This window comes from Mirounga angustirostris, unplaced genomic scaffold, assembly GCF_029215605.1.
Source record: "Mirounga angustirostris isolate CCGP_5_RB_7025 unplaced genomic scaffold, mMirAng1.0.hap1 SCAF_3, whole genome shotgun sequence".
Classification (NCBI taxonomy): domain Eukaryota; kingdom Metazoa; phylum Chordata; class Mammalia; order Carnivora; family Phocidae; genus Mirounga; species Mirounga angustirostris.
Window position 1 is genome coordinate 133457070 of NW_026991711.1, and position 15947 is coordinate 133473016.

Here is a 15947-nt window from a genome sequence, read left to right on the forward strand (position 1 = left end):
GTTCCGTGTTTGGACAATAGAATTCACACAATCAGGAGGGAGGAGAATACAGAAAAAAAAGAAAAGAAAAATGTCTTTCTGCTTTTGTGGGTACAGGACTGGTCCTGGGAAAGTTCCTAAAATAAACCAGGCACATTTTGCCTTTGGCTTCCTGCCACTTCCCCCTTGGACCCCTTCCTCAGCACCTAACAGCCTGGCCTCAAGCATTCCAGGACTCCTGCTGTTTGAAATGCCTCAGCTTGGCATCCTGCCCAGGCCTGGCCTCATCCTCGGCAGGCCGAAGGCCCCAGCAGTAGACCTGCAGCCCCAAGCCCACAGGCCCCACTGCATAGATCTGCCATCTTGCTGAGTCATACAAGGGAACTGGCAAACTCGACTTATACTAGAGTGGGAGGGCTGAGCAAGCGTAGCAGCCCCGTGAGCCCACACAAGAACCCCTGGAAGATGGTCCGATCAGGAAGCAGCATCCCCAGGAGAGTCACAGCAGCTGCGATGCTCTGCTCACTGGCCACGCTGCAGGCCCGGGCTAAGTGGTTTGCCTCCTTCATTTGGCCGGCAAATATCTGAGCGCCGAGAACAATGGTGTGAGCCTGAGGACTCGGGTGATAGCGCAATTGAAACAAATGTCCTGTCCTTGTGGAGCTTACAGTCTCACCCATTATTTCATGTAGTTTTCATAATAACCTAGAAGCCTGATACTGTCATAGCCCCCATGTTATTCAGTTAAAAAAAAACCCTGAGGTGCCTGGAGATTCAATTTGCACAAGAACATGCTGGTTTAGGCAATGAAACTAGGCCTCCAAGCCAGGCTCTGTGACGCCTGCATCTAGGTCTTCACCGCTGGGCACAGCCATCTGGAAGCCTGAGCTCCCAACTCCTGGGCCCCCACCACAGACAGGGCCAAGAACCTGGGTTCAAGGGCCCCAGGCCATTGCTTTTGTCAGCCTCTTCCTTTCCTTGTCTTCTGAACCCACAGACTTCCAAGAGGCTACACATTTCCCCCAAGCTGAGGGGAGGGGACAGGGGACAGGAAGGCTGGGAGCCATGGGTCATATGTGAACTGGGGGCTGTCTTTATGACCATGGCCTCCCTGGATCTAATTAGAGGTTTTCTCAAGCCTCCCTGAAGCCTCAAGAACAAGTCATTGTCAAAGGAGTGAGTCATTGTACAGAGAGTTCCATCTTGAAATAAAACATAAAAAATACCAGGTTCATTCAAAAACTGTTACCTGGGATCTAAAGGATTGGTGTATTTTATCACCAAAAAAAAATTTAGAAATATAAACTCTGTTTGTAATCCAGTGTGAGACATGCACGCTCACCCGTCAGTGAGTTAAAGAAGCAAATAAAGGTCCCTAGAGGGACCAGGGTTCCTGTGAGGTCTGAGAGTAGGTACATTAAGTCAAGGCCAGCACAGTCTTGACCACCCCTGACTTTTCTAAAATTGAATATCTGTTTAGTGCTTTAGGGTGACTCAGTGACTCAGTCTTCTTCAGAAACAAACAGAACAAAACCCCGGGACACACTTCCTCTGCTAACATTTGATCTCCGAGAAATGCCCTTCACATCTGTAAGCTCGGAATACCTCTCTTGTTCAATACAGAACTTTTGGTTCACCTAGCTCAGTTTTAGCTGCATATTCTCAGAAAACTGTTAGCCATCTCCTTCCATTTAGAACAGCTATGACATGTGTAGTTCTGGCCAGCAAAAGGATTCTAACCCAGAAAGAGGGCTTCCACTCCCATCCCTTCACCCCTGCCACACTCCACCCCCCCCCCACCGCCCCCGTTCCCACATGGAGGTGAGGCCCTTCCTTGCCCATCCCCTAAGCCTTCTTCTCCAAGGCAAGGCCAAGAGGACCAACTTCATGCCCCTCAAAGGCTGCCTCTGTCAGCTTAGCTGGAAAATAAAGGGAAGAGAGAAGAGGGAAAGGGGAAGCAAATAGGGGAGGAGAGAGGAGGGTTAGGAACCTTCCTCTAGTGCTTACTTGGGATGGTCACTCTGTCCAGAAATCTGGCAAGTGAAAGGCCAGGACATTTTTGTATTTGGGTTGATTCATCTTTTGCTAAATGTCACACAGTCCTGGGTGAGCAAATTTTTCGGTTCCATTCCATTCTGGTAATCAAGTATGCCACGGTATGGTGACAGCATCGGATGGAAGTTAAAGACTTACCCGGTACACCTTCCAGATCCTTCTTTGAGGCCTATGTACCCATCCCCCAGCTGCTAAGTTCTCATAGCCATGCCCTTTGATGGACTTGACCTCAGCTAGCATGCTGCTTCACCCAAGGTTATGGGGTGTGATATAGAATGAATGTTTGTGTTCCCTGAGATGTATGTGTGGAAACCTAATCCCCAATGTAATGGTATTTGGAGGTATGGTCTTCAGGAGGTAATCTTGTCACGAGTGTGGAGCCTTCGTGAATGAGATTAATGCCCTTCTCATAGAGGCCCCAGAGAACTTCCTTATCCCTTCTGCCATATGAAGACACAGCCAGAAGACAGCCAACTGTCTGAGAAACAGGAAGTAGGTTTTCACCAAACACTGACACTCCAAGCACCTTGATCTTGGACTTCCAAGCCTCCGGAACTGTGAGAAATAAATTTCTTTTGGTTATAAACCACCCTATGATGTGGTATGGTCTCTCGTATTCTGTTACAGCAGCCCGAACAGACTAGCACAGGAGGTTGGTGGCCAATGCCTGGCTAATCAAAGGCTTGGTCCCAGACTCAATTAGGGACAACTTAGCAGGACCATTCCCAGCTCCAGAGCATCCTGTAGGGTTGACTGAGGCCTTCATGACAACTGTATCAGAGTTCATCTTCTCCCTTTGCCCCACCCTGCCTTTGTCCCACCCATCCTTACAGCTGCATGAATAGCTTTCCAGAACATTCTTGAGGTCTCATGTTAATATTTAGTTTCATAAAGGGATGGATCCAAGTATCTTTCATGGATGTATAGATAGATGAAGAGAGTCTTTTCTTCAACTCCTTCAACCTGCCCATTAACTGAATAGAAGGGGTAGAGGTTTGCCATCAACTGGGATCTTCAGAGAAGTTCTGCTACCACAGAAGTGTCTCCCTCATGAGTGCAGGCCTGCTATGTGACCTGGCCTTGAGGGTTATCCTGTCTGGAGCTGGTGGTACCAGAGATAAATTAGCAAATGAATTGCTGGCCCACACAGAAGTTTACAATTCTGGAGGGAGAGGGAGACAAAACTAGGAAACAGACTTAGTACATAAAATATGGTGGCTGGGACTAAGAAACAAAAATAGCTGGTGACATGACACAGAAAAACAGAGGGTAGAAGCTAGGTAAAGTGGGACGGTTGGGACCTCGCTGAAACTGATAACTCTGATGTGATTTAATTAATTAAAACTAGAACACAAAGTAATTGTTAGTAAAATATAATTCTTTTGATAAGTGATACTTTTCAAAGAATGAGTCTCATGGAATTAACAAAAGAGGGTCTTCCTTTATGAAAGATTTTATTTTTTAAATTTTTTAAAAGATTTTATTTATTTATTTGTCAGAGAGAGAGAGAGCACAAGCAGAGGGAGAAGCAGGCTCCCCGCTGAGCAGAGAGCCCAATGCAGGGCTTGATCCCAGGACCCTGGGACCATGACCTGAGCCGAAGGCAGACACTGAACCGACTGAGCCACCCAGGTGCCCCTATGAAAGATTTTTAAAAACTGATCTTCAATCCCCCATTTAAGAAATACAAAAAACCAGGCAACTTGATCACATTACTAATTTCTGGCCAACCTGACCAAGACCTAAGTCTTCTCCTGCCTAGAACAGAGATCTTTCCATTACATCATGTCTCAAATCACAGACCGGGCCAGAAACCGATGCTGACCGTGGTTAGAGATGTGGCTCTGGACTGAAGCCTCCTGGTTCAAAGCCTGGCTCTGCTACTTATTCGTTGTGTAGTTTTGAGCAGCCTTTTTTTTTTTTTTTTGAGCAGCCTATTTTAATTCTATTTTCCTCCTCCAGAAAATGAGGATGTTAGTAATAGTACCTCCCTCAGGTTGTTAGACTCTTTAAATGGGATACTATGTATAAAAACTATGTACAGAAGAGCATTGGCTAACTGCTCCTCGGCACCAGCTATGGACCCAAGTTCCTACCAAGCCTGGTCTCAAAAGTCCAGAGACCCAGGGCGGTTTCAGGCGTGGTCCTCTACATCCTGCTCTGTCGGAGAGCATTGTCAAGTTTTCAGGATCAAGTGACGCGGGGGGGGCGGAGCTTCTTTCCCTACATCAGGTGAACTTGTAGTAACAGCCTGTTTCCTCTCAGTAATCCGCCTGCCAGCGCAGGAGGTGAACTCCTCAGATGTCTTTAAACAACATTTGACCTTTATCGGGAGATTAGAAGAAAAAAAGCCAAGATTTAAATTTAAACGGCCCCTTAGAGTGACCTCACAAGCATTAAATTAGAAGAAAAAAAGCCAAGATTTAAATTTAAATGGCCCCTTAGAGTGACCTCACAAGCATTAACTCCTCTAAAGCAGCCTGTGAGGTAGGCGGGATAAATATGCTCCCGTGAGATCATTCATCTTTCACTGGGGGTGCAGCATTCAGCAGATTTCTTTGTTGCCTTAGCCTTTAACTTTTTTCATTTATTTACTTCGCTGACATTTACTGAGTACCTATTAAGTGCCAGGTTCAATGTGAGGGGCTATGGATGGAGTGAAAGTTAGCTGTCGTCCCTAAGACATTCACACGGGGTAGGAGCGAGATGCTGAAAGGACTGATTATAATAAATTATATGGTAGTCTTACTGCAGCAAGACCAGATGGAGGCAAGCCGGGAAGGTCCGTGAGAGTTCAGGAAAGGACTGTGCATCCCACTTGATTAGAGAGAGACCCACCAGGAAATTTCAGATAGAATTTTTAGTCTAGGGTTAGGCGTCTGAGCTGTTTGACTCCGCCATACATTTGGAGGCAGAGCTCAGAAAAATCACTGCAGCTGCCTTTCACATTTTCCTGTGTCTTTGTTTCCCGGGAACAACCACCTTGCATGGTGGGACACAGAAGAAGTCACCCCACGAATATTCAGCCTGTCCTCCACAGAATAAACCAAGGCATTGGTTCATTACGTATTTAAACGCTAATGACTTGCAGGAGGAAAGGGTTAATGCTGGTTGGCACAGCTAGTCAGGGCTGGCCTGGCCCTTCATAGGGAGAGAAGTCCACAGCACCCCAAGAGATGATCCAGCACAGGAGTTCCCTCACGTGACCAAAGCCCTTTCCTCCAAGGGCTCTTATTAAATCACATTAGTGCTAACTGAAGGCAAGATAGTAACGCACAGGGACCAGACCTGATTTCTCTGCCCTCAGTAGAATCCAAGTCCCTGAAGGCTTCCTTGGGACAGTTTGGCTAGGAGCTAGGGAACTGGCCAGCTGTTAGTAAGGGAAACAGAGATGGAGAGGAATCAGGTCTAAGTGGGTTAGGATGGGATATTTCCTTGCCAGCCTATGCTAGAACTCAGTGAGGCAAACGGGGTGCAGAGTGCAGATCGAGGGGCCAGACTGATCTAGTGTCCTGGGTCCAACACTTAGTAGCTGTAGGACCTCGTGCAAGTTATTTAATCCTTTCTGACTTTGCTTTCCTCATCTATAAAATGGGGACGACAATGATAATCTACTTCACGGTGTCATTGGGAGGATTGAATGAGCTCATGCTTGGAAAGTGCATGAACGTAGAAGTCTTGGCACATAGAAAACCTGCTGTTACCGCTGTTGTTGGTAGACGGTGAAGGCCACAAGAATCCACACAATTCCAATAGGGGAAGTAAAGGAATATTTTTCCTGGGTCATGGGCTTGTGCCAAAGCATGCTGTATCATGGTCTCATCTACAAAGCATCTTTCCGTCTGTTATCTCCGTTTTCTGATCCGTAAGATGGTAACAATCGTAGACCCATATAAGGCTCTCAGGAGAATTAAATGAGATACTTCACATAAAGTGCTCAGTAAAGGTGAGCTGCTACTATTTGATACCATGCCCCGGAACCTAGTAGATGCTCATTCAATATTTGTTGAGTGAATGGTCAATATTAGCCTCATGAGAGTCCTGTGGAGTTTATCATCTCCACGGTTTTTGTTTGTTTGTTTTAGGTAAGAAACTGAAGTTTAGTAAAGCTCAACAGCTTGCACAAGCTAGTTAGGGAAGGTGTCATGGCTCCAACTCTACTTTTTTTTTTTTTAAGATTTTATTTATTTATTTGACACAGAGAAAGAGACAGTGAAAGAGGGAACACAAGCAGGGGGAGTGGGAGAGGGAGAATCAGACTCCCCGCTGAGCAGGGAGCCCGATGCCTGGACTTGATCCCAGGACCCCAGGATCATGACCTGAACCAAAGGCAGATGCTTAAAGACTGAGCCACCCAGGCACCCCTCCAACTCTACTTTCCGAGATGCCAAAGCTGACTCCTACACCGCAGCTTGGTGGCCATTTGCCTAAGTTATTAACATTGGTGGCTTTATACTCTAAACACCATAGCTCAACCCAGTCTGAGAGGTAACCCACGTGGCCATCATAGCTGACTAGAGCATTTCCTCCTGGGCTGAACTGGGCTGAGCCCCGTCTCTTTTCATGGGTTCTGACACAGAATTGTAGAAGGAAGTGTCATGACTCAGTGATTTTCAGACATTACAGACAGCCTTCTAAGGCCACCTTGGAAAACAAAAACAAGGCCCCAGATACCAGGTTGATGATTACAAATTCAAGTTTAAAATTTTGTCATGTGTATTTTACCACAATTAAAAAATAAATTCAAGTTTGACTTTCAAAGAATGAAAACCACATGATTAATTTATTTTATTCCTAGGTTCATCTGTTCTTTAATCCAGAGACCACCCACGGGCCCCGAATCTCCTCAGAAGTCAGCAGGATACTACTGGTTCTTCACAGGTGCCTGCCTGCTCCACCAGCAGCCTCACTCTGGCCAGGGTCCCTTCACGTGCCTTAGGAAACTCGGCATGGGCCCCGGGGCCTCATGAAAGACCCCTGCAGCTTTGGATGCATAAACGATCACAGGAGTTTCCTGCAGAAAGGAACCCCTCATGGCAACTTCCAGCTCTGAAATTGACAGGCAGCCTTTCAGATACTGAAAAAAAAAAAAAAAAAAAAAAGGATTCCACAATGAATCTCTTTGGTAGCTCACCTAGAGAGAGACAGGATTTGAGGGTAAAAATTAAGATGCTGTTATTGAATCTGCCTTCTTTGAAGTTGCTGTAACAAGCTTAGAACTTACTGGAACAGCTACAGTGAGTTTGAAATGAACCCAACTCCACATGAAGGCTCAAGGACAGATAAATCATTGAAACCATGGCACTTGAAAGCTAGAGGAGAACTCAGAGAACTGTGTCCAACCCCTCCACTTTCCAGAGAAAGCTACTAATCAGTTGGAAGGTGAAAAGACTTACCCACGGTCACATGGCCAATTAGAGCTTCGGTCCCTCCAGTGTGCCTGAGGTCTGTGTCAGCCGTATACGTGAGGCCCTTGACAAGGGTCAAAGACAGATAAACTGACAACCCCCCTCCCCCCCCCCCCGCCACATACACAAAGCCTAAGTGCTATCTTCATAATGTGAGTTTCTGTTGCAAATAAAGTCTCCACTGCCCTCCACTGAATGCATTTGGTTGCTTTAAAATTCAGAAAATGGCAGCAAAGCTCTGTGCCAAGAACTCGAGTTCACTTACCTTAAAAAAACTGCAGTATCGCTCTGAAATGCTTTATTCTTAGAAGTTGCCCAAAAATAAGCGCCTGGGTGGCTCAGTCGTTAAGTGTCTGCCTTCGGCATGATCCCAGGGTTCTGGGATCGAGTCCCGCATCGGGCTCCCTGCTCGGCAGGAAGCCTGCTTCTCCCTCTCCCACTCCCCCTGCTTGTGTTCCCTCTCTCGCTGTCTCTGTCAAATAAATAGGTAAAATCTTTAAAAAAAAAAAAAAAAAGAAGAAGAAGTTGCCCAAAATTAGACCATGGAAACCTAGAAGCAGTAAATACACAGTCGCACTCTTGGAAATAGACCATGTCCTACCTGACTTGCGGTAGAAGTGTCGTTCCTGTCAAGAAGGATCAGGACTTTTCTGAAGTGTACTGTTCCCTGGTCCCTAAGAGGCCTCCTGAGGAAATCACAGCCACAGTAGGGCTGAGGAAAACTAACGAATAGAACATAATAAAAGAAAAGTCCCTTGGAGGGGCTCCTGGGTGGCTCAGGTCATGATCCCAGGGTCCTGGGATCAAGCCCCGCATTGGGCTCCCTGCTGGAGCCTGCTTCTCCCTCTCCCGCTCCCCCTGCTGCTCCCCCTGCTTGTGCTCTCTGTCAAATAAAATGTTTTTTAAAAAAAGAGTCTATTTTTTTTTTTAATATTTTATTCATTTATTTGACAGAGAGAGACACAGCGAGAGCAGGAACAGAAGCAGGGGTAGTGAGAGAGGGAGAAGCAGATGCGGGGCTCAATCCCAGGACCCTGGGATCATGACCCGAGCCAAAGGCAGATGCCTAACGACTGAGCCACCCAGGCTATTTAAAAAAAAAAGAAAGAAAGAAAGAAAAAGTCTCTTGGAGCTAAGTCTGGAAACATGGAAAGGGATAAAAGAGTAACTTTCTACATCAACTTGTTCTTCCATCCAGTAAGGTCTGGGTGCTAGACACTGGGAATTTTGTGGAAGGCCCTACCCCTGTCTTGCTGGAAGAAGAAATGTGGTTCTGAACGTTGGACCTGAATATGCACTTTAACTTTCTCAGCCTTGGTTTTCCCATCTTTCATGCCCAGGGGTATTAACTGCCTTCTTATTACATCTAAATAACAATAAAATGAGACCCCAATTTTATCATCTCCACTCCAGCCTCATTACAGACAAGATACGTGAATTCTTCCAAAGGCTCAGATAAAATCTTAAACACCCCGTAACATCTTTTTTTTTTTTTTTGTAAGATTTTATGTATTTATTCATGAGAGACAGAGAGAGAGAGAGAGAGGCAGAGGGAGAAGCAGGCTCCCAAGAAGCAGGGAGCCCAAAGCAGGACTCGATCCCAGGACCCTGGGATCATGACCTGAGCCGAAGGCAGACGCTTAACCATCTGAGCCACCCAGGCGCCCCACCCCGTAACATCTTTATTAAAAAAGAAAATTAGGGGCACCTGGGTGGCTCAGTCGGTTAAGCGTCCAACCGTTGATTTCGGCTCAGGTCATGGTCTCAGGGTTTTGAGATTGAGCCCCTTGTGAGGCTCTGCACTCAGAGCGGGGAGTCGGCTTGAGATTTTCTCTCTCTCTCTTTCTGCCCCTTCCCCTGCTTACTCACTAAATATCTTTTAAAATAAAAAAAAAAAATTTAAAACTTAAAAGATCAGCCACTTCTATTTAGATCAGTTGTTCTAATGCTGGCTGCACATTAAAATCACCCATTTGAGCTTTTAAAAATTTATTTCCTTTTTAAGAAAAACCTCTTCCCCTCTCCTCCACTCAGTGAACAACCGTAAGCATGGCTACTGTGGATGGAGGGCTCACTCTGTGCCAGGCAGTGGGCTGACTACCTTCTTTACACACGTTACACGTTGGACTCCCAGTTTTCTAGAAGCAGCCTCTGGGGCTGAGATTGACAGCAAGATGGCCCAGCCCCTGTGACGAAAGCGTTGGTTGGGAAATCGTCCTCCTGGCAAACAGTTACCACTAGGGGACACTGGTTACCAAAGGAACAGCAGTCAGTGCCCCTTGTCTCTCCAGTCAGCCTAAGCGGGGACGGCACTCAGTGACTGGCAATATTGTCATCTAAGTGGGACTCGATGACATCTGGTAGTTTCTAGAGACCTGTTTGTTTCTCATCACTGATTCCAGAATATCATGGACACGGCATGAACACAGATGCCTGAGAAAAGTGGCCACAGCAGCATCTTGAAGAACACAAGCTCTAGAGCCCGAGCTGCGTTTGAATTCTAGCCCTGCCGCTTATTGGCTGTGTGACTTTGGGAAAGGTGTTCAACCACTCTGTGCCTCAACTGAAAAATGGGCGTAATAGTATCTACCTCATAGGATTGTTATGAGGATGAAATGAGATAAAACACATAAAATACTCAGAGCCCAACCTGCCACATCGATGTTCCACAAGTTATTAGTATTCACATCCCTGGTGCCTAGAACACCGTGTACTATGGTGACAAGTCGTGAATGTGTATTATTTGGAGAGGACAGCAAGTCCAGCTGAAGGATCTGAGTTCCTAGCTCATTCAGGAAAGTTTGAGACATACACAGGAATAGAGAGGACAGTATGATAAACCTCATGGACCCAATGCCAAGGTTCAACAGGTACAAATATTGTCCCATGGCCAATCTTTCTGTATCCCCATCCTGTTTCTCCCTCTCTCCCCAGCACGCATGCTGGTTTATTTCAAAGCAAAACGCAGATGTGAAGAAAGCAATTTTATGCTTTATGCTCTTAAGGGTACTTTCCAAGAGGAAATACATGGTTATATAGTACTCCATCAGGACGTATGGCTTGTGACCATGATGCGTGCAGTGGGGAGGAACAGAATGACGGGCCAAGGGCAGCCAAGGGCTCCAGGCTGCAGCCCAGGGTTCTTTCCAGGATGCCTGGGAAAGCTGTGCATCTCCAACCGGCCTCCTCAGAACCCTCCCTCACCCCAGAGCCTACCTAGTTCTTCACAGTCTTTGAGCCACCCTGAGATATGCCGCCTCAAAAGTCAAATAATGGTCTTTTTCCATTTCAGAGAAAAAACAACTTAATGGATAGAGTTCTCAATTTAAAGGTCTCCTCTCACGTATTTTCCTGAAACCCACCGTCTCTGCATCAACCTTTGTCTACAACTGAGTGCCGATAGAACATAGGGTGAGTGAGTGAGCGAGCGAATAGTAAAAAACTTACTGGGAAACCCTAAAAATGGGTGACCAGTATGACCTGACAGTTTTCTGTGGACACACCTGCTGTGGTTGCGATCTTGTACTATGCAGTGTAATGCATGCCTGCTAATAAAATGGCCCCTGCTTCATGTGATGCAATGAGCAACATCAACTTGAGTCCCATAAATCGTGCCTGCCCCCCGGGGGCTCCCGCACCACCTAGCTTTCGAACAGCTGCCTGGGCTGGAGAGGGAGGCAGGGTCAGAACTGGGCACCGGGAGAGCCTACCAGGAGGGGCGACAGGAGGGCCAAAGTATACAGACTTCCCCAAGACACTAGCAGGCTTTCTCATTCCTTTCTGGGGTACACCCAGAAATGAAGCTGAGCAGAAAACCAATTCTCATAAATTCCCAAGACCCATTTCATATTGAGCTTAATGCCCAAGACAAATACCAAAGCTGGAAATTACAAGCAAATCCAAACGCAGGTTCTCTTGGCTTCCTTTTACACTTGTATTCACACTTTCTGTTGGCTGATGCCACCATCCCAGAGTTAATGCATCCAAATACACCCCCACTGAAGCTGGAATTCCAGTTTGGAACAAAGGCCTCTCCAGCTGCTACCATCCTCACTGCTCTTCCGTCCGGCTCAGCATGAGGAGCTCTGAGATCCCTCGGCAGGGGTACTCTCACTGAGCTCTGGAACACAATTAGATCTGAAAAGGGAGACCTGGCTCAGGGCCTAGAATATAAGGAGGGAAAAGAGGAGGTGGAAACTGACTTTGAAAGGCAATTAAGGGGGCTGTCCACCCAGGGTTCAGGTGGGAACCTAAGGAGCTTACTCCTGAGATTCATTACCCCACCAGGCCTGTCAGGGCTGGATGTGCTATGGATTCCTACCCCCTCAAACCCTGGGCACCCTAGTTCTCAGGTGGCCTAGCATTCAAAGCCCCAAGCTCTCTGCGTAGTGAAATACAACTGACTCATGAGCTGGTCTTAAGAAGCACACCAAAGAAGTCTGATAAAATACACATTTATTAGAAATTTCTCAGCAGCATCATTTCCATTTGCTTTTCTAATCAAAGTACATTTCAAAAAAATTATAATAAGCTCCCAAAATATGAGCCACAAATACTTTGAGAACTCAGTAATAAAATAATCAGTAGTACATGTTTCATCCATCCATCCATCCATCCATTCATTCATGGTTTTAAAAATGTGCAATATTAGCACAGAGAAACAGAGATGCTACGTAGTATGGAAATTGTATATTCCTGCCATGGTTCCCATTGTGGACACTATACCCACTATTCAAGAGAAAAATCTAGGCTCTACAGTACATTCCAGTACAAATGTACGATTTAGCCAAAAGGACCTAAAAAAAAGAAAAAAAGGGCTCAACAAGAACGGTTTCCCTTTCTATTCATGTTCAGCTGAGGAAATAAATAGTCATTATAATGATATTTTCACACACAGAAACGAAAACCCAGCTGAGGCTTTTCTTAACTGGTATTTGTTTTGCCACCATACTTGATGAAGACACAGATTTGCTTTTAGTGATTCAGCGGCCAAGCTCCAGTGTCCGGGGTAGGTAACCACCTGAGAGGCCAGGAAGGACGGAAATCACCCTAGGGTCCATCAGGCAAAAGAGTTCATGCGACTAGATAGCAAACTCTTTGCAGGACACTTGTACTTCATGGCACATGACTTTCTCACCAACGTCGCAAATAAAAATGTCGACTTGGCAGCTAGTGAGGTAACACATATGAGACTGTTCTAGCTAGACAGCACATATATGCAGAAGGGTGCCACTGAATTGGTTTTCTACCTTCCGCATTACCTGAGGCAGCTACAGTCAGATCCAGATGTCCACACAACACACAGCACCCTCTAGCAATAATATGCCTGCTACTCAGGTTACAGGTAATGTTGAACAAATGTTGAACATTAAGTGCCAAGACACAGAAAAAAAAAATGGACCCAAGAGTGGGGCCTGGATTTCTTTCCTGGATAACCCTATAGGGAATAGGAGTGGTAATCCTTCTTTAGACATGGCTAAAGGCCCCAAGTCAATTCCTTTCCTTGTTGGATCATTTTCTATAATGATCACCAACCAATTCAGCAGTATGTTTATCAGCAAATTTAATGATGTGATAATCTTTCCAAAATTTACAAATGTACAATATATTTATAGAATCACCTTCAGATAGCTTCAGTGCAAAGATATACATATAGTACATTGTGATAATTATTTGTAAAAATAGGAGACGGCGTAAGTAAAAAAAAAAAAAAAAAAAAAAAGACACACAAGGCAGAGTTTCCATGGACATTTTGAACTATAGGCGAACCGGGAAAAAAATATATATATTTTTTTAATAAAGTACTGAATGTTAACTTTCTCTTCATCTGTTTGTAAAAAATATATGTGCAAAAATGTGTTTCTAATTATTCCCTACCTAGCTGGCATAGCTATACCTCAGAGTCTTCTCGAACAAGGGTTGCAGTGTCTATGAAAGTGTCTTCTGTCGCAGTGTAGGTTGGCACTGGGCCTCTCGGAGAACTTTTAGTGGGAGGAGAAGGTGCTGGAGTTGGAGTCACAGCCTCGCTCTCCTTCTGTTCATTCTCCATCTAAGACCACAATGAAACACGGATCAGCCATTTATTCCCCCAACATGACTAGAAACAGTTTTGTGCGAAGAAAACCAATCTTTGCCGGTTTCCTTAGGATCATCTGAGTGCATATCCCATTTAGCCAAGCAAGAGATTGCTAAGGAAGAATGCCAAATGCTTGTCCTAAGACAAATGGTCAACAATTACCTCCGCGTAGATTGGATTTTCAAAGTTGGTGGTTGGTTTCGGTTTTCGTTTGAAGATATTCCATATTGTTGCCTAAATGAAAAAGGGGAAACAGAAAACCTTCAGTAATGGAATTTTTTTGGCATGGATTTGATACCCCCTCCCCCTGCATAAGTTTTAAATGTCTTCTTCGTAAAGGACAAAGCAAATTTGGTCCTGGGGCCATGTGACCTGCCCCTGCAGTAAACTGTTCAGTTCTTCCCCAGATGGTCCCCAAACTGAAACAAACTGAAACTGAAAAGTCTTTGGGCTCTTTTCATCTAATAAATTTCAAAACATTTCCTTGATTTGACATGTAGAGTTGACAGAATCTGTGCCTCTACAATCTAGAAGCTCTAACAGAGGCAAGATTTCTTTGGGGGCTACCGAAAATGTAAAAAAAAGCCAGCTTGGAACTCCCATTTCCTAAAATGGTGTCTTGATCTTGGTCAAAACAAGCATATCCCTTGATCCTTGATCCCTTGATCCTTGGTCAAAACAAGCATATCCCTTGATCCTTGGTCAAAACAAGCATATCCTTTCTCCTTTCATCATTTCCTCCTGTAATCAAAATACCATAGTGATAACAAAAATAAGCATTTTTGAGAGTTTATTAGATATCAGGGGTTAGTCTACAAGTTTCCCAGTTTACCTTCCTGGCAGCTCTGTGAGGTAGGTGCTCTTATGTTACAGATGAGGAAACAAGAGTCACAGCAAGCTCACATAACTGAACTGTAGGTGGAAGAGTAGGCAATGGTTATAGGACTCTGAGGCCCATCAGACTGAAGAAGCCAAAGAGAAATCACTGTAGACGATGGTGAGTAGCCTGGGTCTTGCTGAAAAGCTGCCCGTGGTGCCCATGCTGGACACAGCTCTGGCTGCCCAATGGAAGGAGACAAGGGAAGAGAAAGCAAGGGAACAGACACCCTACTCCAGCAGGTAGCTAAGGTAGCCCATATGTTTTAGGGGTATCTCTTGCTCTGCCAAAGTAGGGGCTAACATGTGAAGGAGTGAAGGGCACATGACCACAGAAGACCATTCACTGTAACTCACATGTAACTGAGCACCTACTCTGTACATGACCGCCACCAAGAGAAAGATGAACACATTCAGGTCAAGAGCTTGGCCTTGGGAAGCTTACACTTATGCAAGCAATTACTAACAAGAGGAACTGTGGTGATTTTCATGGCTCTCTCCTTGGGAAATATCAACAGGACTTCTGGAAAATGATAGAACTGAGTCACAGGAATTCATGTTCCTAGATTTGAGTCCTTTGAGCTGATTTACTGACGAAAGATTTGTGAGCCTCTTTGGTACATTAATGTTAACCTAGGGAGATCCTAACCAAGTGCCTCCATGGCTTTAAGCTGCTTTCTCAGTGCCCAGGAGATAACCGACACAGGGAGATCACTGGATATTCCATGCAGAACAGACCTTAGAGGTTCTCAGCCTCAAATGATAAAAAGAAAAAAAAGTAAGAGGAAGAGCTGACACACTGCAAAGATGAAGATGAGAAAGAAAGGGACTACAATGGGTGAAGATCCATTCTCATTTGAAAGTTTTTCAGTGTTCATTTAGCTTCTGATGATAGATGAGCAGGTGAGAGGCTGCAGCACCTTCCGCCCCCCACATTCCCCTTCCTGCTCAGGCCGGGACAGAGCTGTGTCCAGTGAAGAGGATCACAAGACTGGAAAAGGACTGGGAAAAAAATTAACCAGAGAATATAAAATAAATCTGGCATTGCCTTGGGGTTGAGTCAGGCTCAGGGTACATTCAAGAAACACGACATTGTGACACACTGTGACATTCAAGACTTGTGACATTCAAGTATTTTGGGGTCTGTGATAAATTTATCTCCAAAATCCAGTTTTAAATGTGGCCTAAAGAAAAAAAATTCAGTCCCTTGAAAAATATGAAGCTGAAAATTCCTTTCTAAGACAACATTTGTATGTGTCTGGTTGTGTGTGTGTGAGAAGGATTAGTACATAAAATATAAAAAGGTAGACAGAGATCTCTGTTACAAGCTCTTCATTAGCATCAATTTTTTTTTTTTGAGAGAGAGGGAGGGAGGGGTGAAGGGAGGAGGGGAGAGGATCTTAAGCAGGCTCCATGCCCAGCACAGAGCCTGACGCTGGAGTCCGACGCAGGGCTTGATCTCAAGAACCTGAGGTCATGGCCTGAGCCAAAAACAAGAGTGGGAGGCTTAACCGACTGAGCCACCCAGGCACCCCTCATTAGCAGAATCAGAC

The 15947-nt window shown here is 45.3% G+C and overlaps 1 protein-coding gene across 1 annotated transcript in view; it reads right to left on the minus strand.

The window, feature by feature from the left end:
* Positions 1-11897: 11897 nt before the first annotated feature.
* LRP2 (LDL receptor related protein 2) overlaps positions 11898-15947 on the minus strand; it is a 173149-nt gene continuing 169099 nt past the window's right edge. Inside the window, exons 78-79 of the mRNA XM_064585822.1 lie at positions 13681-13752; positions 11898-13491 (exon numbers count right to left, since the gene is read on the minus strand). Of these exons, the coding sequence (XP_064441892.1) occupies positions 13333-13491; positions 13681-13752 (231 nt within the window). The 3' untranslated portion in view covers positions 11898-13332. The remainder of the gene's footprint in view (positions 13492-13680; positions 13753-15947) is intronic.